Source organism: Anopheles ziemanni, chromosome 2 (genome assembly GCF_943734765.1).
Source record: "Anopheles ziemanni chromosome 2, idAnoZiCoDA_A2_x.2, whole genome shotgun sequence".
In the NCBI taxonomy this organism is placed as follows: Eukaryota; Metazoa; Arthropoda; class Insecta; order Diptera; family Culicidae; genus Anopheles; species Anopheles ziemanni.
This window is the reverse complement of record NC_080705.1, coordinates 65,436,379-65,458,714: the sequence shown is the minus strand read 5'-3', so window position 1 is coordinate 65,458,714 and position 22,336 is coordinate 65,436,379. Positions and strand designations below refer to the sequence as shown.

The window sequence follows — 22,336 nt, the reverse complement described above, 5'->3', positions numbered from 1 at the left end:
CTGCAACATTCAGCATCCGAAACCGACAATCGCTCGGACTGCAATCCGATGTAGAAGGGGAGAAAGTGCCGGGAAGGGAGAACGGGACGCGTTAACTTACCATTTAAATCCTAGAGTATAGTATCCGCCAAGCCCCGTTCCGGGGCGGTTGTCCATTTGCTTTTGTAAATTGTACGACAGTGGCATTCTTAGCGGTGTCGAAGCTCTTTTTGCAGCCTTCCTCCATCCTTTGGAAAGGGCACAGATAAAGGCTTGCTGCATGGGTTTGCGGTGCTCGTAAGCGAACCGAAAATGTCCCCCAATTGCGCCACCGGAATGTCAACTTCGCGGAGAAGAGAAACACAAAAAACATCTACCCTGGACTCCACGCTGGACCGTGGGCCAAAAAGGGTAATTAACGGTAAACGACGGTTTATTTCTTCTACTAACCATTCCACCTTTGCCTGGCCGGGGGACGACTTCGTGACACCGACTGACCTCTACCAGCGCTTGTTTTTGGTACGAGAAAGATAAATACACACCCTGTAATGCAGGACATCGCTGTGCTGCTGGACTGCAAGTACATATAACAACATTCAGCAAGGACGCAAATAATGTGCTATCATGAAACGTCAACCTTCCCCCGTTCCCGCTCCCTTCTCCGCCGGGGGACGGGACACAAGCTGGCTGATATCAAGGGTCTTATCGGGAAAATGCAAAAGCTGCTTCACCTGTGCAATTATGATAATGTTAATTACACTCTTCTCCTAATTTGATGCTATTAATATCCATTTTGACCCCTAGCACGGGCGTACGAATGCAAACGACTGCGGAGTGGGAACGGTGTAACGCCATGACCCAGTTTGGGCGCCGTTTTTCGGTTCTCATTTCGTGTTACTGCAAAGGAGGTAGATTATGTTCACGTTTATAAAAGTTTTTACCATAAATAAACTAAAACAGGATAGTATTCCTGTGTAAATGAGGATGTTGGTTCGCATCAAGGAAATACCATAAAAGCTCGTTGGTAACAGTTGAGTGCTTCGGGTTTTGCAAAATTTAACCGTATCGATTTTATGAAACTAAACGAGATGAAAAATCCCTCCCTTATGTTAACCAAGCATCTGTTAGTAAAACTTATGAAAACCCACATAAGTCAAGAAATGAAGCATCAAAGCAGCTCCACCTCAAGAACAGCAAACAAAAGCCCTCTGCTCTAACCCGGCAGCATCGTTGGCCAGCATTCCAGGCACCTCGAACGGAAATGCTTGAGGTGAAATATTCAATTAAGATATTATTTGATTTATCGCCACTAGATTGACTTCGATCGTCAGTCGGAAAGAAAAAGCGTCGACCGCAAGCGCCACCCAGCAGTCACCCACTCTCGGAGCGCGAGCCTCTACAGAAATAGCATTCCTGGACGGACGGTTCCAAGGGTGTGTGTGTGTGTGTGTGTCTTTGTGTTGAGTGTCGAGCAAAGACTTTAAACCCGAGGCTAGAACGAGAGCATTCCGAGCCAGGGATGTTATCGTCCTGCCGCTCGATGGGTTAGGGTTTGGTTCGGAGTTTATGGGCCATCCTCCGTGCGCCCCCGCCTTTCTTGCGCCTTCCCGTAAGGCGCTCTTTTGGCGCGGTCGGTACGTGGTGCTTCGGTTCGCACGGGAAGCCAATAAAAACAACAACAAAAATGTGTGTGTGGGTGCTTCAACTAGATTGGCTAAATGCCAAACACTTTTGCCCGCCGACGGAGCGAAGGCATTCCGACGGAAATGGTTGATTGGCAACAGTCCGGAGGGTGGTGAACCGGATTGGGAGGGGTAGGGGGGGGGTACATCCTTAGCACCTCAAAGAAGACTACTTCCACCGCGAGGGTATGTGTGTGTGTTGTCGGGAAAAAGGAAGTGTATCGTCGTCATATGTAATTTGTCGCCTCGAGGGAATGCTTTGAAGCTGGGTTCTCAAATTCGGAAATCCCGCCAGTCCGGACACGTTCCGGGGGCCAGGCAGCTTGATTCGTCGGCAGCTTTGGAAACGCGCAGTACCGGATTCTGTGCTTCAAGAGCGAAACAAAAACGGACCCCGAGGGCCAGTGCTTTTCCTCCTGCTTGACAGCTTTGGGATGGGTTTTATTTTATGTGTAGTTGTTCCTTTTTTTTTGCAAGCCCAGTCGGTTCGTTCGTGTCATAAATCCAACGAAGCTAGCGAAAAAATTAAGACGCTGTGAAGTCGTTTCGAAACACCCCGAACAACAGCTTATCGTGTTTGATCTCCCAAATACCGACTAGGTAAGGAGAAACATATAATCAATCATCCATGAAATGTAACATTGGTTTTTTCTTTCTATACTATAACGTGTACGAGAAAAGTAAACAACAATAACAGTTGATCGAAAAAATCTCTTAAATTCAACACCAACCAAAGAACTTCGAAAAAATAATCTATTCAGGTCGTTTTTATTATCTTTAATTGCAGCAAACAAATTGCAAAGGCAATTGACAAACACTCCAGTTAGCTGAATTGAAGTATTCGATGGAGAGAAAGAGATTGCAAATGATGTACATCTCCGATGCAAATATCGAACCACCATTTGGGAAAGTGTCGACTGCTGCCCGTTTCACAACTGTGGCCGTTCACTCGCGAGCGTCGCCAAAACGAGGTCAAAGTGAGTGTTTTCCAAAAATCCACTTCCTGCCTACGGTAAAGAACAGGTTTCCCGTCCAACTTGCCCGTTTTCAATGTGACTTTTTGATGCTGTTGCCCTTTTCGCTAGCCGGGTCTCGGGTGGACGACCCTTCTTCAGCGATCCTGTTAACGTGAAAACTCTTTTCTACTTCCATTCGGTTGTTCGGTTGCCGGTTCCATCCGGTGCTGATTATTGCTCGAAACCGGCACGGCCTAGAATCTATACGCCAACGGCTTCTCAACAAGTCAACTAACGAACACGAAACACAGACACACACTAATTAGTTCCAGTACGTTGAAGTCATAAAGCAAACGGCGATGGATTAAGGGGAAATAAAACCTTTGGGAATTGGTAAGGTTTGCTTCCGCTCCAATCTAAAGATGGAGCAACTTAAAGGCCAAGTTGGTGCAAGTTTATGGTAGTTTAGTTCATCTGTCACATAATCCGTACGAGTGAGTTAGAAGTTTAGAAAATAACTACAGGGAGCTGCTCATAAGTTTCAAACACACGAAAGTAAAGTTAAACACTCTTAGAACTCTCGTTTCCGTTCCGGTTTTGGTTGTTAGGGAATTTTTTTCACACAACCATTTCAAACGTCGAGCGTCGATATGGTGGGTTTGCTTTCGATGATATCTAACCAGTGTTTTTCCAACATCGAGTATCGGTTAATCAGTATCCTTTTTTTTTTCTTTTTTGGTGGATGAAAAACACCAACCATTTTGGGGTCTTGAGCTAATTTTTCTTCAGCAAAATCGGTGGAAAAAACACGAGTAAAGCCATCCGATCCCATCACACACATTCGCACGTACCAGACGGATCAAGATTGCCTGCTCGAGTTTAGCCATCCATCTTACCCGGCCCCGGTCCGGGGCAGCCAAAAGGGACAAAGAAAGCCCGCCAGCCGGCCGACTTGGAGAGAAAAGCCTAATTAATTAAATTAAGCTTTTGCCCTTCCGGACGAGCGACTTGTTATCGTCGCGTCGGAGAGTCGAACCCGTACGGAACCGGACTTGTCTGCCAAGGATATACGTACGAGGTGGCACAAAAAATAGTCAATGCCAGATGGAGAAGGAATGTTTTCGAACAAACACATATAAACTCCGATGGAAGAAATGCTATCAATACGCATAGCAACTTCAACTTGAAGGGTAAAAAGTGAAGCTGAAGGATGGAAAATGTCAGGGATTCACGATGGATGCCTCGGTGGTCTTATCATAAATAAGCGCCAATCTTATCCGGACAGGGAAAGGACGACTTTAGAATTCGAACCTCCGGGGTGCAACCGAATGAGACCACGGTGGAGATATATGAGAGTAAGCCTCGCGCTTATCTGTCTTTTGTCCAGGTCGTGAACAATCATGGTCAAACAAAAATCCTTAAACCCCTCTGTTCTCTCCGCTTCGAACGTTCATAATTGAATTTCGCTTGAGTTCACCAGCTGCCCTGAAATAACTTGGTCCGTTGTATATAACATTCGAAATGAAACCACCCTCTAACCTTCGGCAATCAGCTTCGGCAACATTGAACTTCATTCTCGGTTATGTTTGATATTAGTTTTCCTTCCATCACCTGACGACCCAGCACAAAAATCAGAACCCTTCCTGCGCACGGGTGGTTGTATGTGTGTGTGTGTGTGGTCGGGATAATTAATAATTACCAACAAGCCATCAAACGGATGACGTGGTATGTGCACCTGTTACCTGACGACGATGCACCGTCGAATGCATCCGGAGGTCGGCGAAACTTGAGGATGGCTCGGCTGCCATCTGCACTGCGTCAGTCGAGATTGACGCTGTTTGATTGCAAATTGAGATAAAATTTGGTTTAAATTATTAAAACTCCGGTGAACCTTTTTTTTCACTGTAAAAAATCTAAATCTTTCAAATGAGATTTTGTAACAGTTGGAAACTGATGAATTTTTTTCTAAAAATTCAACCGAAAATATTGATAAAAATACATATCATCCAAAATGAGCAACTAAATAGAGTTGGTAGGGAGAACCACATGTCAACACCTTCTTCAAATTGATGTGAAACAGGACAATTATTACTTCCAATAAAACTTTAATAGAGTAATATAAATAAAACAAGATAACAGTAAGTCTATCCACTCTTCACTGCTATCGGACGCCACTCATAAAGTACCGTGCTTAACCCGAGGTTAACTGTCGATGCCTTACAAAAAAGAGCACACATTACGTCCGCCACCAGGCGCCTCCATCGGCATGGAAAGCTCAGTTATGTTCGAAGCAATTTTCTACCGTCCGCTGCAAGCTCTTTGTAATAGACAATCCGTTCAGTGGCAAGGTTTATATGCTTTTCTTAGACAAGATTCCCTCTGTGTACCCTTTGCCCATTCAACAATGTTTTAACGTTTTTGTCCCTCTTTTGTTCCCCTTTTCTGTTCACGGCGCAAGAATGCTTTGTGCTGGGTCAAACAAAAGCCGAAAAGACACAGAAAATTGACCACCAGATAAGATGATGCTCGAGCAAAGGTGACAATCATTTTCTTCAAAAAACATTTCCACAGCACAAAGGTTGCCTGTTGTAGCCGGTCAGCATTGTGTCAAGTGAGGTAATTCGGTGCGACGGCGTAAGTTGTGCCACTAACCCAGAACCGGCGTTGGTGTCCGATTCGTATTGGTGCGTTTAGTGATCAAACGCCGTTTTCCGAGACGTATCTTTTTTCGATTCCCTCGCAGCTGCATTCATGTTTTAGATTTATTTTCTCCACCAAAATCGAACATGAAGCATGGAAACGATGATCAAATCGATTCTGGTGCACGAGACTGACCATGGCGAACGAAACGGAACCGAACGAACAAGACATTCACAAAGCGGTGGAAATAAAAGTGTGCCTCTTTGATATTGCAATTGTTCGACAAGCGTGCTCGTCTTTGATGGTTCGTATTTTATTCGAGTCGTTCTACGACCGACTATTTCCCCTAGTGGGTTTGCGAAGGGGAACACAGGGTACACAAACTCGAACGCAAAGATCTTTAAAGATAAGTGGCAAAAGGAGACCGAGAGTGAGAGGGACAGAGATGAAGCAACGGTTGACGGTGGCTCGATGGGCTTGCAAACAATCAATGCAATCATGCCATTTGCCAGCTTCGGATGCGGGCGCTCCCCCTCGGCATCGGGGAAAACGCTCAATAAAATACCCATTTTCTAACAATAATGTTTGCGCGATTCACGTCGATACTGTATCACTGCTTGACGCTCGAGTGGGGCATTATTCGAGCCCGGGGCTCACCGTCGGTTCGCCGACGGCATGTTTTCAAGCGGATATAAATATTTATTGAAATGCACATGCATAATGAATGCCGGCGAGATTTGGAGATGGATTTCGTTCGCTTTTTTATTACAAGAAAACAAAAACGTACCCAGAGTGTGTATCAACAACAATCGCAAAAAAGGGAAAAACAAAACCCTCCAGCATTCAAGTGGCACCCGGTCCACTCGGTTCAAATTATTTCAAAAATGAAACATATTCGACAGCATTCAATGTCTACATGCAACACTTTCGGAAGGAACAACGCGGGTTCACCGTTCACATTTAAAAGTCCGTGCGCCACCGATCCGGGTGTCCGACGGCGAGTGAAGTGGTGCATTATTACGCGGCGCGATAAGCGTGAAATCAACGGAAAAAAACAACAATTTATTTATGACAGCAATCAATTCATCTTTTGCCTCGCCCCTGTCCGGAGAGGCATTTCAAAACATATGCGCGTGTGAGGAGAGAGTCCAATATTAGCCTTGTTTTGCAAACCCAACCGATGATGGTTGCAAAAATAAACAAACAGAAGATTAATTTAAACGTGAGTTGTATACTCATCGTATGTCGGATGTGCCAGAAAATTGTGTTGAAATTATCAGTTCAGCTTTCATTCACGGCATGCATATGATATTCTAAAATTTGACTTGTGTTTAGAGGGAAAGTAATTCGAGTCAAAGGTAAAGTATCTTTAAAGTATCCTGAATGTTAACACATTCCCTAAAACTAATATTATGAACGGAGGAGTTTAGCATCTTTTTTTACAAACGAAGAATTAAAGCCCTTATTAGTTTTTACAAACGCAAAAAGCAGCAAAACTCGTCATTCATAGTGTTGTTAAGGAAAAGAAGAAAAAAGAAACCAACCATTCAGTAGTAGAAATTAACATTTACCATTCATCAGCCTTTAGATAACCAACCATATCTTACACAGAAAAAAAGGTTATGGTGCATAAGAAAATATATGTCCAACACGAATAATAACGTCATCCATGCAGGGGTGGCGTGGTACAAAACGTGTTAAAAGGCGTGAAATATTAATTTTGTCTTTGCCATACTCATTTCTCGTTGAACAAGCTTTTAAAACATTACTCATTGAAAAACAATTTTTTTTGTTGCCTCTTCTCGACATTCCATAAGGCTCTTTATCAGTTTTGTGTCGTTACATATTATCAAATTTGCAGTTACATCGCAAGCTTGAGATATGTTTTCGTAACAAATGCACACTGAAGCAAATAGACTACGAAAACATCACCAAACATTCCTAAAATAGGTAGTTACTATGTAATATATCTTCATGAATTTTTAAAAATGCAGAGTACTTGTTAAAAATATATATATAAGCGATAACATTAACAAACTAGGGAATTATATTTCGATTGCTACTTAAAACAAAAATATTCCAAGGAAGGACCCCACAATTTATACTCAACCTCAGCATTATCAGCGGAATGTTCTTGCATGATTATTTCCGCAAAATAAAACATTTATAAGTCAATGCTGTGGCACAGAAAAGAACAACGAAGTGTTCGTTCACATTCTCGCAAAAACTGGGTCAAATGCAGTGGCAGCGCAATCATTCATCGAGGCGCACACACCATGCAAGGCAGCCGTAACGTGAGCTGCTTGAGGTTACGATGTGTGTAAGCCCAGAAGCAAACCGTCGTTGTTCCCGCTTTTTGAGCTCCCAACTCATCCGTGCGCTAATCCCTCGTGCTAACCAACCTCTTATCCAGCTCTAATCCCCAACGCGAGGATATACGGAAAAAACGCAACAAGGATAGAGTTCGTTAAACAGTTGTAATCTCGAGTTAGAAATACATTTATCATGTCACGAGAGTAGGGATGGTTGAATAAAAACGAGCCCTTTTTCTTAACTTCATTCAAAAGCGGTCGGGTAAAAAGAATGTTTTCATTGGGGATTTTTCTTACTACCTTATCACGTGTGTACGTGTATTCGTATGAATGTATACTTACACCTCCAGGTTTCAACATCGAAACGACCTGCTATTTCTAGCCCGTTTCCCCCCGATGCTGTCTCAATCCAGCAGCAAACAAACAAAGGATTCACGCCTTTCACCAGCCCTCTACGGTGCAATCACTTCGAGAAAACCTCTCGCCCACATCTTACATGCCACCGCGCGCCATCCCTCATCCAATCGTAACGGATGCTTAACGTTCCGGATTCGAAGCCGATTACCTACGCCGTACGCCGGATGCCCCGGCAAGGACGGACGACGAGCGAGCACTTCAAGATTATCGCACACATACACGCCTTTTAGGTGAGAAAAGCAAAGGAAGCAGAGAGGGAAATAAAATGGAACCAAGGGAAGGAAAAGGCGCCGAACAGAAAGTCGAATCATCCTTTCGGGATAGGGTGAAGAGCACAACACAACGACGCCAGAGCCTCTGAAGTACTCACTTTGCCGAGGCGAAAGCGTGAGAACTCCCGGGCGGGTGGAAAATTGCCCCCACCAAGCTTATCCATATGGCGCACAAACTTGTAAGGATGTGTGGAAAATACTTCGCCTCGAAAGGAAGCAGCCATGCTCGGTGTACATTTTCCTCATGTTTTGCGTAGCAACGTACCCGTTGGTTCGCTTTCATGAGTACGCACACGCATGCACACGCATGCCAATGAAAAATCTACCCTCGTTACGTGGGAAACCCTTGACAACCAGGATTCAATCCATTCGTACAATCAAATGAATCGAATCTTACGCTCTCGCTCGTTTCCTTTTCAGACGTCCCGCTTTTTCACGCAGAAACAACATTTTCCTTGCGTACGCACACAACGCCAAGTCGTACCATACCGTGGGAATTGAAGGGCACACGCAAGCTTCAAAGCTTCGCAGTAGAGCCAGTGCACTGGCTGATTTTCCACCACCCCTTCATAGAACGATCCTTTTACTACCGAGCGGAATGAATTGGGAAAGACGGGGCACCGATTTCGAAGCACGCAATCGAACGACAAATTCGAGGAAAAAATAGAGAAAGGAAAGCACATAAAGATGATGAAACTGCGGGTGCTACAGAAGGTGCCTCACAAAAGCCCTTCTCTGTTGAGCGTTCGGTCGGGGGAGGAGTTGGGGTGGCGCGTTTCACTGATTCCGACACCAACACACTCATTCCGGTTCAACCAAGGTGATGGGGTTCATTCGTTATCAGTACTTCCGCCCGCCTTCCGCCTTCGTCTCAATCGAGCAGGTTACTATTTTTGGTCGCTTACTTTGACATTTCTATTTCGACGCACGAAAATGAATCGTAGCGGAAAGGAGTTTTCATTTGTTTTTCCTTCTCACTTTTGTGTGTCCGGTAAAGGACATTTATTCGCAACATAATTTCTTCGACAAATAAACGTTTATATCGTATAGTTACAAATACAACCAGAACAGGATCAATTGTTCTTAGAGTACAATTGATATTTACCTTCGATTTTGTGTTAACCCTCACATTAAGGGTTGCTTTGCTTTACATTTTACTTAGATGGTTAAAGTTGTGCTCATTTGTGTATATCCTTCGATCGGTGATTTCCATTGTACAAGATGCCAGAACACAATCCGCTGCGAAGAAGCCGGGAAATTTCTTGTTTCTGTCCCCGGTGGTTCTATTCATTCTCGATCACGATTTGAGGAAAAGGACACATTCTACCGAACAGGAGGCGGGTAGTAGTAGAACACGCGGAAAATCGAACTCAAAATACACAAGACACTAGCGGAAGTCTAGCGAAGGCCCGTGTAACTGATGGCCGCGACGATGGGGCAGAGTGAAACGAAGGACAGTGCCGGAAGAAGTAACACTCGGCACAAGTGTAGGGCACTAGTTTCGCTGTTCACCAAACAGGACAAGCCTCCGCAGGGGCATTTGTGTTTCGTTTCTTCTTCTGTGCCAAATGCGAAACGACAGCACACTTCCTGGCGTTCGACGGCTTGTTTTCCACCTTCCGGTTCACGGTCAGTGAGCGATACATCTCACGAAGAAAAGCAGCAACTGCTCACTAGCTCACTACATCCTCCACGCTTTGTCCAATTCGCTCACAGCAGCTTGATTAACATACACACCAGATTTGCTGACAGCTTTCATAAATGTGCTGCCCGTCTCCGCTCGACGATGGTTGAGACGGACGGTGACCACGGAGCCCTGCCGATTGTCATCCTGTTTCCGCCATTGGGACGCCGTGAAAACTTGCCAAAAAAAAACTCAAGCTCGTTTCCGCCTGAACGCCGCTCTCGTACGCGCTTCCTTAAAGCTCCCCCACCACGCTTTGACAGGTCACGAATTAACCTTCCTGCTCCACAAAGCTTCACCTTGACGCAGAGCAATAAACATTCGCACACAGCCTCAACGCGCACGCACACACCGTCAGGCGACGGGCAATTCAACACGTCGACGCACGAAGTTTGCACGGCCGTCTTCTCCGGGCGGAAAGGAAATTTTCGTGGCAATTCACGTCAACTAAGCGGGCGATAATATTGTGACACTCGCGGCAAAGGGTTGGCCAGCCTGAAACTTCCACATATTCGCACACACGCACACGGGTCTCACCGAGGCTCACACGGTCTCACTGCTAGTATGTGGTCGATTTTTGATCGAACTCCCGATGGCTCCTAGAAGCAGCTGCGGTTTCCGCATCGCTAAAACGGGCTGGATAGAAAAGACGTGTGCGGAACAGCACCGCTCCGGAACAAGCTTCTCGAAGTCGGTGGGCTGAGCATTGACATTCGCTCACAGAGTCGGCCCAACAAATGGACAACTTTATCAAACTCACTTGAACCCGAGAATTTATGTTATAATCGTCGTGGTCGCGCGAAATGTTATGGTCGTTAACCACTTCCCAGATAAGGCGAAACACCTTGCAAGCAGCAGCAAAACACACTTTGACAGGACTACCGAGGCCGTACACACGCTCCTACACTCACTATCTCACTAGGGGCGCGTTGGCCGCGAACCCTCCGGGTACACTTTGGCCTCGGAACCTTCAAACCGCACCACTAGTATGCGCTTGTGTTATTTTGCTTTGCGTTACTTTTTTATGTAACATCACGGCCACCGTCGACTGCCATTGCCTGGCCGTTCCCTTTCTTCGGGTAGGTCGGTGCGTTGTTTTCCCGTGGCTAGTTTTTTTTTCTGCTCAATGCTTTATTTTCCTTTTTTGCGGTTGGAGTTGGAGTTGCTGCGCTTCGCTTGCCGCCCTTTGTTTCCGGCGGTACCCGTTTGCCGTGCCACACCACGAACGCACACACCGGAAGCACACACCGTGGTCCTGCCCGAGCCAGTGTTCATTCGATTCTGAACGGCGCCAGCACTGGAAGGTGCCTGTTATACGCGGTCAATCCCAGCGAACGGCCTCCCAGCTCGCTGCTGACAACACGCGCGCACAAGCGTGCTTCATCGACAAGCGAACCGAACAACTACATCGACATTTCCGTGAAAGTGAAGTGCGAGTGTGTGCGTGTGTGTTCGTGTCGAGCATGGGACGCTTACTTGGTTGCGCGCAACCACACAGTCGCACACCAGTATCGAGAGGAGAGAAAAAAGGAAAACACCGAACGCTTTTCCGAACCGGACAGAAATGAACACCAACGCGATGAAAGGAAAATCGTTGCTAGTGCGTTCATGCCGGAAGCGCGAATGCGCAAAACCGCGTCGGAAACCTGAATGCCGCGCTTCGGAGGGAAAGGATTTATTTTGGCGGGCATTTGTGGCTTTACTGTGTGGTAGGAGGTTTTTCCAGTGTGTTTGTGCGGTGGACGCACTGCACTGTGCTGCTCCTCCTGCTGGCACTGGGGAGTATGATTTATGATTCATTTGTTGAATTTTCCCATCCATTATCGTTTCGTCATTGGAAGCCAATAGTAACTGCTATCAGCGATTGTGGTTGTTGAATGACAGGCAAGCATGTTTTCATTTCTACACGTTTTGTTTTTAACTTTTAACACGAGCGTAATTCAAAGTTAATATGTACATCAATTTTTATTAAAACCTTAATTTTGAAATATTATTTCAAACATTTATCCATTTTTATCTCGATGGAGGCGCCCGGTTATTCATGCATTTATACATTTCTTTAGGTTATGTTGATTAACCAATGGTTCGATTGCATTCTTAATGTAATTTTCAATAAACCAAAAATCAGTCCCATTTTGTTGGGATAAATCATTAGTACATATGAAAGATCATTTTTTATAAATACATGCTTATTTAGTATGCATACGTTCTGTAAATAATCCATAAGCCTTAACTTACGAAACGAACTTTGAAATTCGAATAAGTACTCAATTTTTCACGAAATCAAAGAATCTAAGTAGACTCAACTTATAGTTTATCTATTTTCCTTCTCTAGTACTAGTGCATACCGTTAGAAAATGAAGCTAACCGACCAGGACCTACGAATTCTTGAGTTCGAGACGTACGAGCAATACCTCGAGTCGTTAATCGATGGCAAGAGCCTCCAGTATTTCGGTGATCGGGAAAATTTAATCAGCCTGTATCGAACGGGCTACAGGTAAGTTGGATTTTAATTTACATTTATTTGTCCTCTCAAATAAACATTCGTTTGTTTTGTCTACATTTAGAGCACTCACAAAGGAAGCATTTGAGGCACAGCGCAACTTCCTGCAGGTAGCGAAGGATCCCAATACACTGTTCAGCCGTAACATCGTGCCCAAAGATACGCTACTCCAGGAGCTGGCGGAAAGGGAACGTCCTAATCGTTTGGGTCTATTGTCGGTAATGTTCAACATGGGGTTCCGTCTATGTGGATTGAAGCTGACACTCCTCGCTTCTCCAACAGACAATCATCTACATCCGGTGCATGAAAAACTCGGTGGAAATCTCGGGCTACATCGACTACGAGGAAGGCCTCCGACGGGTGCACCGCGATCAGCAGTACTCCAACGACTGGCGGGCGATCTTTGAGGGACGTACCGTGCTCTACCCGACCCCTGTCGATCTCCTGTACTATAACGCCAAGACGGACCGCAGCTGGAAGAATAACACGCGCAACTATCGGATCCTCTTTGACCCGCGGCGTGGCATCATCTTCCGCAACATGCACGATCGCAAGGACATCCATCCGGATCCGGTGGCCAGCTTCTACGGTACCAACACGAGTCGCACCGAGGTGCCGAGCGAGCTGTACGAGCAGGCCGTCCTATACGATCACGTCGTGCGGAAGAACTACTAGCTTCCGGTAGCCCGACAAAAAGGAATCGATACACGGGAACATTCAAGGATCGATGGCTCGTTTTAATCATCCTCCCCGCTGCAGCTTGGTTCTGACCTTCCAAATGAATTCGTTTTGATTTTGTTATTTATATTTCCAACTCTTTTCGAAACATACAGACAAATATCTAGTGACACACACACACCGCGCTCGGGACACCTGGAGGGCAACGAATGAACACGTTTTCCATGGCGTCGTACAGCGGAACTCTTCTTCCAGGGCGTGCGCATTCTGGGGCATGGTGATTTCTCCTTGGGGCTCGTTATGCACACAGACTCACTCACACACACACAACTTGCGACAGTGCCGAGGACACAAAAATGCACCAACGGCGCGGAACGTTCGGAAGTCCGAAGTCCTGACCTCCACCATCATCTCGGCCTCGACTCCATCGTCGCTGGAGAAGGAATTCGATGGAAACCCGGGTTCGAAATGCACTTCTCTACTAGCTTTTACGCGCCTCGCCACGCCAGTATTGGTAGGCCATAGTAGGAGCATACATAGACGTGGCTCTCCAGCTCCCGTTACCTTGGTCACGCTCCGTTGCGGGATGATATTCGTCCGTCCTTGTCTTTCGGGAGCGCGTAAATTTACGGTTACTATCCCGAACGTCATGCAAGTGGGCTTTCGTTCGCCAAGTGCACACGTTCATTTCCCGACCCTGCCGGAGCTGCTGCGGGCGCTCTTTGTTCGAGCCGTTTCGGCGGAAATGGTTCGGTAAGGACTTTGGTCTTATGACGTTCTACTAACGCTGCCAGCCCGGGGAACCCTGGCCGAGCCTTGCGCTTTCGTCACGGATGCATTTGTGTCGCTGTAGTGGTGTGACGTCTGTTGCGCTCGCCCGTCGCAACCGCCGTGCACCGCCGGATTGCGCTGCGGTGGCAATGCAACAGGAACAGCGATTGCAATGGCCAGGTGGATGGGAGGTCACGTGTTCGTGCGATGCGTACAAATTTACCCGGAAGGCATTATGGGCATATTCCAACAAACGTACTACTAATGAACGTAATTAGGGATTAGTTCATTAAAAATGGCCCATGTAAGTCATTCAGAACGGTTCCGGTCAAATGAATGGGGATGGAAAATTGGCCATCCGTCTGCGGTTGGGAAAGTTAATGCATTTAATGCTCTTGACTATCTGGAAATCCGTGCCACTGACCAGTAAAATTGTTGCGTGTGGGAGGAAATATTTTTCCACGATTTCCAGAACCATACAAAAAGAGTCACGATGCTTCCAGTCGTTCAGCTACAAGGACATTGAATGCGTGGGCGTGGGAAAAACGTCCCGCGACGAGCACATTCCACACTCGTCCTCATGGTCCTCTTCCACACGCTCAGTAGAGTTTTGTGTAGCATCCACCCACGGCTCCATTCACCCATTCAGGGAAAACGTAAAAAAGTCCCACCATGGCCCGAGTCGAGCTCGGACGTGGTTGGATGTTGTGTGCGTTGGCGTTTCGCGGTGCCAAAGCGTACGCAACCTACGCAGAAACGTATGTTGCACGTGATTCTCTACCAATCCCCCAAACCGTCCGCCTTATCCCGCCTCTTGCGGATGGATTAAGATATTCTTCGAAACCAAGAACATTTATGACGTCATTTACTCATAGCTCCGATTTTTTACAAGGAACGTTTTCCCATCCTAACACGTTATCTCGTTTTTACCGGAGATTGTAGCTGCACTGACAAGGGACTCGTAAAGTAAATCCCTTGTTCTTCTCGATGACAATAACCACAAGAGGATTATTTCGTTTATCGCATTGTAAGCTCTGGGGAAAAGTTTTGCAACATTTATGTGTTTCACGTAAACTTGTTTGTGCATATCATTTGATTTGTAATGATTGTTTTTCTTCCCCTGCACCGTATGTTTTCAGTACGAGTATGAAAGTTATTGGTGAAAGCTAACAAAAGAGTGAAATACTCTTCTTCGATAGTTTATAGCTCAGGGATTGTGGGATATAGAAGAGCACAATTTACTATCAGCTACCGTCGTTTTGGAGCAAGTTTCTTATTTACAATACGCATTTCATTTGTTTTTTTTCGTCTTGCATCCACGATGCATGATGGTCGTCTAGGGTTCGGGAAGTGAACAATATGAAGGGAAGAAACAGCAGTAAGAGGAAAGCAACTCGTACTGCAAAGAAAAGCAGAGCCTTTGAAAAAAGCGACCCACCAAAAGCAAGCTCCTGTGATAGCGGCCGTGGGCTCGACAGTTGTAAGCGGTGATATAAATTGCCCAAAAAATTAGATTAACGATTTCCACGCATGGCATGGCGCGAGCGTACGCTCCACGATAAGGGAGTGTTGCGGGATTTTCTTCAGTACAGCAAAGGCACTGGCAGAGACATTATTTATCCGGATTGATTGTTTCGTACATCGTTTGTTTAAGTATGAAAAGAAAGAATTTAACACAGATTCATTACATTGGAAAGTGGATAAAACTAATAGGACGATTCAAGAAAGGCTTACAAAATTAGAACCTTACTTACCCACGTGCGGATCTAAGAAACATACTTGCATGAACTGCACTTTCCTTTCCACGAGCAACATTAAAGATTGGCTACACAAATTAAAGATAATCAAACACTCATGAAACCGATCTTCAATAAACTTTATCGCAAACATTGGGAGAAATCTACCAACAGAATATTAAAAAAAAAAAACTAACAGTTCGTTTGGCGTTTGAGTGCATTCTTGGGTACCGATTGTTAGAAATTGTTATCAAAAGTTGGTTAAATTTCAAACAACATTCTTCATTGTTGTTGGTCCATTTCAAACTCTGTGACACCCTACTAGTGGTGGCAGCTGTAGCTCCGAGAAAGGAACAGATCTTTAAACTCCGATCCGCAAAAAAGACAAATCCTAACATCTGCTCCGGACTCATACCTGAAAAATGTTTAGTGTTATTTCATAATTTTTACTGATGTGTGTATCTTTATTTACCATTTTGTATGTATAGTTCTGTAATAAGACAAATAATTGCAAAGGCATTTTTACTGCGGAGCTAATGGTTCTCATATAGCAAGGGGAAGCAAGATAAGCTTTGAGTGTTTTTCTTACAAATTTGTATGGATGCAAATGAATCGGACGATGCAGAATTTAAAAGAACTGGGTTCGGATTCATCCTCATAGTAGGAATCGGATTTAAATCAGTTAATTATCGCTCCGATTTTACATCTCCACGAGCAGCTCAACCCGCCCGCGTTCCGACCTGCTTTGACGAAACGTTTGAAACCGAAAACAACCTAAAAGTTGTTCCAAGTTGCAATTTTGGCGACTAGATTGTTTCGCAAGGGCTGCTTGAGGCATTTCCTCACGCATTTGTTCTAGCGCGCTTTAACCTGATCTCGCTGAAGTCGGGCGACGCGTTCCGCAACTTTGACAGTAATTCCTGCAAAGTCCTGTTTTGACGTGATGATGCGCGGTGAAAAGAAGCAAGCAGCAGCAGCAACGTAAAGCAAACCCGCGACGGTCGAAGACGGAAATTTGCCGGGAAGAAAGAATAAACAGTTTGCTGGTCGGAAACAAACGCACGAGTTGCGTTCTTCACGCCAAACGGAGCGATTGTGGGTAAGTTTTGCTGTTTCGAAGGAGTATTTCACCAAAAGGCGGCAGTTCATCTCGCTTCCCTCGCCGCGTTGGTTACAAAGTAGCCACATCGCGCGTTCTGCTGCTATTTGCAAGTGTTTTGTGTGGTAAGTTCCAAACGTGTGCAAATCCAATGCCAACGCTCTAAGGCCCTTTGCAATCCGGCGGTTAATTTATGGGTCTGGACATTGAGTGCGGAACGTGAGTTTTCCCGGCTGCCGGCAGATAGGGCAGAAGCCCCAACAAGAGTCGCGTCGCGTTTTGCGTGAGTGCGTGTGAGTGTGTGCGCGCGTGCATCCGGCAGATTGAAACGGGGATGCCGCTTCGATGTGCGTAGTGTGCGCTGAAAAAAAGGTGTGCTTGTTACGCGCCTATTGTTTCATAGTGGCACTACACAAGGAAATGTGAAAACCCGCTAACTGTATGGTGTGTGTGTATTTTTTCAGGTCTGTAACACGGTACAAATCAAGTTTCCCGTGGTTGCGTGCGGATTTTAGCCAACCTCTCACCAACTGGCTTGTTACCGGTGCCATCCGGAAAAGCCCTCAACATGGGAGCATACCTTTCGGAACCGCAAACGAAGAAGGATTCTAGCGACGAGTCGAACGATTATTTGATATGCGGCTCGAGCTCGATGCAAGGATGGCGAGTTAGTCAAGAGGTGAGTCGGTTTCGTTCGTAAACCCGTAGTCTAAACAAATGTGCCACCGAAAAGGAATGGTCACACATCGCGGTTGGAAGCAAAAGTAGGCCGTGATGCAGATTTATGTTTATCTGCCTGGTTGGAGGAGTTGTAAATTGACATCCGGCGCGTTCTCTGTTTACTTGCAGGACGCACACAACTGCATACTGAACTTCGATGATAACGCTTCATTTTTCGCGGTGTACGACGGGCACGGCGGGGCGGAGGTGGCCCAGTACTGCAGCCTGCACCTGCCCAGCTTCCTCAAAACGGTCGAGGCGTACGGGCGGAAGAATTTCACGCAGGCACTGAAGGATGCGTTCATCGGCTTCGACGCGACGCTGCTGGAGGAAAGGGTGATCGAGGTGCTGAAACAGTTGTCGGACAAAACCAACGGCGAGGAGGAAGCGGACGAGGATGAGGAGGAGGAAGAGTACGATAATGTGGAGGATCTGTGCAAGGAGGCAATGATGCCGTTAAACGACGTTCTGCAGCGGTACTGCAAGGAGGTAAAGATGGCTGGAGCAGCGTCCAACCAGCGTGTGGCCATGGTAGCGAAGGAGGGAAACTCTTCGAAATCGGTTTCTCCATATTTGAAAGGCAAGCGACGTGGTATGGCGGGTGGTTCTTCCGGGGCCGATGATACGGACGAACCCGGTGGCAGTTCGTCTTCGTCCTCCGCCGGAGCCTCCGCTGCTGCTGCAGGTGGAAGCAGTTCTAGCAGTGCCCCCGTAAGCTCGGGAGAAGCAGATCCAGCCGCTCAGGAAAGCAAACCAGTTTCAACAGCTTCAGCGGATGCGGCGGATTCGACTGTCAGCAGCTCGGAGGAACAGGTGCTTCGCGAAACGGCAGCTGTCTCCGTACAGGAACCATCATCGTCATCGTCCTCTGCCGAAACAAGTGATGTAACTCTTGCCGCCCTTGCCGCTTCCGCCGCTGCCACCACCGCAGTCGGCATTGGAAGCAAAACGGCAGAACAGAGCAACGAGATTAGCGACACTGAGGGAATCGTGCCGGCAAATGCGGTGGCCAGGGGTGAAGCATCGGCATCGGGTGCCGCCTCCGCCGCAGTTAAGGAAAACTGTGCCCCGGACAGTTCTTCGTCGGATGGAAGTAGACAGTTGCTTGCGGGCAGACTGAACGGGGACGTCAAGGTGGGAGGCACATCATCTGGAGCCGTGTCGTCTTCGTGCTCATCCTCTTCGACCCCTGCCGCTCCGGCCGGCTCATCGGCAAGTCGAGAGAATGGGGTGGTTGGTTCGGCATCCAGTGGTGGATCGAAGAGCGCCTCGCCTGCAGCGGCGGCCCCTAAGGTACACAGCACGGCGACCGGCGAGGTGGTGAAGAAAGAATCGAAGAATGGTCCTTCGTCGGCCGATGTTTCCATGAACGATGATGACACGGACGATGATGACGAAAGCGATTCCGACGAGGAGTTCCCGCACGTCGGCGAACCGGCCGATGATACATCCAGCACAGAGGACGGCGAAGAAGATCCGTACGGGTGAGTTTCGGCACGCGTATCGTGTAGAAGTAGGCCATGGATTGATTTCGTTCTTTTCATTTTCTAGTGAGGACGGAAGCGAAGACGATGAAGATGGTGAAGAGGAAGGTGAATATGAAGAGGAGGAAGACTTGATGAACGAGGAAGACGCTGCGTTCATGAAAAACATTTCCGATGAGCCCGGAAAGGACAGCGGTTGTACGGCAGTCGTTGCTTTGCTACACGGAAAGGATCTTTACGTCGCCAATGCAGGTAAGGACTAACGTTGTCCTGTCTCCCTCAATGATTGATTTCAACAGTCCGGAATGACAATTTATGAATATGTCACCTTGCTCAACCTTTAGGCGACTCTCGGTGTGTAGTTTGTCGCAACGGTCAGGCACTGGAGATGAGCTTCGATCACAAGCCGGAAGACACGATCGAGTACGAACGGATAGAGAAGGCGGGCGGCCGGGTGACGCTGGACGGGCGCGTCAATGGAGGGCTTAATCTTTCCCGCGCCATCGGCGATCATGGCTACAAAACGGTACCAGCTTTACCTTTCGCCTACATTGTCCTCACCGGGTGATGCGCATGATATTAATTTGGTTTTGGTCATTCTTTCCCCCCGAACACAGAACAAATCTCTACCACCGCAGGAACAGATGATATCCGCTCTGCCGGACATCCAGCACATCACGGTCGGGCCGGAGGACGACTTTATGGTGCTGGCCTGCGACGGCATCTGGAACTTTATGACCAGTGATGAAGTCGTACAGTTCGTGCAGGAGCGAATCCACGAGCCGGATGCAAAGCTGTCAAAAATTTGTGAAGAGGTAAATACAAGCCACATCCATTAATAATTCTAATCGTATTTTTAGAAACTAATAAATTGGAAACATTTATTAAAAATGCCTAATACAACTCTGCTGCTATTCTTTTACAGCTGTTTGACAATTGCTTAGCGCCACACACCAAAGGGGACGGAACCGGTTGTGACAACATGACGGCCATCATCGTTAAGTTTAAACCTAACTTCACCGGTTCTTCCGCGTCGCGGAAACGGACAGCTTCGGCCTCCGTCGATACACCGGAGCCGTCGTCGGCTACGAAAAAAGTTAAAACCGATGCAGTCCCCGCCTGCGCCCCCGATGGCGCTTCCTCCACGACGGAAGTGGAAAGCTGCAGCAACGGAGCAACAAAGCCGGAAACGGACCAGGAACCGCCGGCGGATGCCACCGAGGAGATGGAAGCTGCCGCCGCTGTCGCATCGATCGATGGTTCCTCCGAAGCGGCTACGTCATCGTCATCCACGTGAAGGAACTAAGCCAGAACACGCCCCCACCCGCAGGCGTTTCCGCTACACCCTTTCGATGCGTATTGTGGATAGGGAAGGAATAGCTGTTAGTTTTCTTTTTTTCGGGGTGTTCTTAGGATTCGACTCCGCTCTGTTAGGGAAGTACTTCATAAGCCCATCATCCCATTATTTTCTGCCGTACGCCGCAGCATTACCATTCATATGTCACCTCAAAAGAAGGCAAACAATCCGCGCCGAGTCCGTTTCGTTCGAGGGCGAAGAAAGGAGGGGCGTACAATAAGGTTCGATTAGTTCTCCATGTAGGAAGTTAAGCTAACGGTCGAGTGGCCAGTAATTGTCACTTACGTCACAACAGATGATTGATCGTTTTCCAATCCCCGTAGTGGTCAGATTTATGTAAAATGGCTTGTACGTCTCATAGAGTGTTCACTACGGTCGAACTATGAACCCGTTTCAATGTACCGATTTGTGTACCGCCCCTGCACCCTAAATAATTCAATTTCAGTATTTACTACAACAATGAACTCGTTGGAAGAACTTGAACAAAAATGGGTTGGTTTTAGGTAGCGTTCCTAGGGTTTGGGAGCAGAGGAATCGATCACCTAAATCAATATAAGAAATATGAGAAAATGAAATCAATAGAATGGGTGACAATGGCCAACTCGAACAATATCTATTATCGACCAGGCGGGGGGTAGTCCTGGACCACCCGTTCATTTTATCTCTATTATATGTGGTTGAATGTAAACATTGAGACAAAAATTGCTGCCCGGGTCGTGCGTATTGATCAAAACAGAAATAATTTATCATTGCAAGTAGCAATATTCAAGTGCAGTCGCGGTTCATTCGTCTGATGTAAGCGGTTAGTTGTAGACATGTGTTCTTTTTGGGAATGTCATCCGTGTGGCAAATGCTGCTACCGGTTTCAACAGAACTAAAATGTACGAGCCGGATAGTAGCAGCGATTAAATACAATACACTAAACAGATGCACGTATCCAAATAAATGAACTGTAAACGAAAAAAACAAGCGCGGGATCAGAGTGTACATAATATTTCGATGGTTGCAGTAACACACGAAATGGCAAACAAAAATAATCTACCGCTAAAAGGCAAAAGAAACGAAAAACCCTTCCTTTTCCGAAGCTTTTCCTTCTCCCTAGAGCATTAGAATCCCCATCCGAAGGACAGATTTACTGGGACAACTACCAGACTGCAATCATTTAGAGCTGCAAAACGGTTGAAGAAAGTGTGGAAAAGAAGGTCCATTAAAAACAAAAACCCAAATGTTTTGCCGGAAGTGTGAGGCGCAAGGAAAATAGATGGTTGAATTCATACACAAATGTATCTAAAATAAGGGCAATAAAATGTCTTTTAATCGAAATTAAAGCACACGTGTGTCCCAACTCTCTTATGTCAATATGGGATGGAAAGAATCGGTAAACTTTGAAACCATGGCAACCGTTCGACCAAACTAGTTTGTAGCCTATTGCGATTCCGGTGCCAGAGAAAACAATCGGTTTATTATTGTTGTTTTAAAAACCACGAAACGGCACCATGGGAGAAGAGTTTGGTAAATCTGGTTTGTACATAGACGATCTCTACACGCTACGAGTGATCGATCCGGAGGTTGCTAACGAGACGAACGACTTGCGGGATGAGTGTGAAAAGTTTACCGAAAGTAAGCGATATGCGATAGGTGTTGCCGACCTTTCCTACCATTAGATTACCTCAATTTTCCCATATTTCAAGAACTTTCCGAATTCCGACGCATCATCGAACAGTTTGCGAACATCATCGAAGTGTTCGCGGTGGAAGTTGACCAGGAAAAGATGCGTGCGGTCGGTGTGCAGAACATGCTGAAAACGTTCTCCAAGCAGCGCGAATCCGAGCAGCAACAAATACAGGTTCGTTGGAAGCGAATGTGCTGCCATGCGGTAAAGGTTCTAACTTAAAGAAACATAATTGATTGCAGAGCGAAATCATCGAGAAAATGGTCGAACTAGATAAGCTAAAAATTGAATACCAATATCTGCAGCGAATCGAATCGGAGCAGCAGGAAATGATAGATAATTTCTATCAAAACCAGTAACAGGGAGTTTTCTCA

At 46.5% G+C, this 22,336-nt stretch overlaps 3 protein-coding genes across 3 annotated transcripts; all 3 read left to right on the top strand.

Moving 5' to 3' along the window:
• The first annotated feature begins 12,299 nt into the window (after positions 1-12,299).
• On the top strand, positions 12,300-13,120 carry LOC131281726 (cilia- and flagella-associated protein 299-like). The gene is made up of 3 exons (XM_058311073.1): positions 12,300-12,439; positions 12,510-12,663; positions 12,728-13,120. The coding sequence occupies exons 1-3, from the start codon at positions 12,300-12,302 to the stop codon at positions 13,118-13,120; spliced, it is 687 nt and encodes a 228-aa protein (XP_058167056.1).
• Positions 13,121-16,475: 3,355 nt separating this feature from the next.
• Positions 16,476-20,410, top strand: LOC131282760 (probable protein phosphatase CG10417). The gene is made up of 7 exons (XM_058312299.1): positions 16,476-16,729; positions 17,194-17,408; positions 17,579-18,933; positions 19,001-19,185; positions 19,278-19,459; positions 19,551-19,748; positions 19,859-20,410. The coding sequence occupies exons 2-7, from the start codon at positions 17,298-17,300 to the stop codon at positions 20,228-20,230; spliced, it is 2,403 nt and encodes an 800-aa protein (XP_058168282.1). The 5' UTR covers positions 16,476-16,729; positions 17,194-17,297; the 3' UTR covers positions 20,231-20,410.
• A 1,376-nt stretch (positions 20,411-21,786) lies between these two features.
• Positions 21,787-22,321, top strand: LOC131282028 (intraflagellar transport protein 20 homolog). The gene is made up of 3 exons (XM_058311410.1): positions 21,787-21,910; positions 21,982-22,136; positions 22,205-22,321. The coding sequence occupies exons 1-3, from the start codon at positions 21,787-21,789 to the stop codon at positions 22,319-22,321; spliced, it is 396 nt and encodes a 131-aa protein (XP_058167393.1).
• Positions 22,322-22,336: the final 15 nt, after the last annotated feature.

Excerpts from the sequence above, each read along its gene's own strand:
- LOC131281726 (XM_058311073.1), top strand. The coding sequence starts at position 12,300 with ATGAAGCTAACCGACCAGGACCTACGAATTCTTGAGTTCGAGACGTAC. Across the intron at positions 12,440-12,509 it reads CTGTATCGAACGGGCTACAG|AGCACTCACAAAGGAAGCAT; the intron begins GTAAGTTGGATT and ends GTCTACATTTAG. Across the intron at positions 12,664-12,727 it reads ATCGTTTGGGTCTATTGTCG|ACAATCATCTACATCCGGTG; the intron begins GTAATGTTCAAC and ends CTTCTCCAACAG.
- LOC131282760 (XM_058312299.1), top strand. The coding sequence starts at position 17,298 with ATGGGAGCATACCTTTCGGAACCGCAAACGAAGAAGGATTCTAGCGAC. Across the intron at positions 17,409-17,578 it reads GATGGCGAGTTAGTCAAGAG|GACGCACACAACTGCATACT; the intron begins GTGAGTCGGTTT and ends GTTTACTTGCAG. Across the intron at positions 19,749-19,858 it reads TGTCAAAAATTTGTGAAGAG|CTGTTTGACAATTGCTTAGC; the intron begins GTAAATACAAGC and ends ATTCTTTTACAG.
- LOC131282028 (XM_058311410.1), top strand. The coding sequence starts at position 21,787 with ATGGGAGAAGAGTTTGGTAAATCTGGTTTGTACATAGACGATCTCTAC. Across the intron at positions 21,911-21,981 it reads GTGTGAAAAGTTTACCGAAA|AACTTTCCGAATTCCGACGC; the intron begins GTAAGCGATATG and ends CCATATTTCAAG. Across the intron at positions 22,137-22,204 it reads CCGAGCAGCAACAAATACAG|AGCGAAATCATCGAGAAAAT; the intron begins GTTCGTTGGAAG and ends AATTGATTGCAG.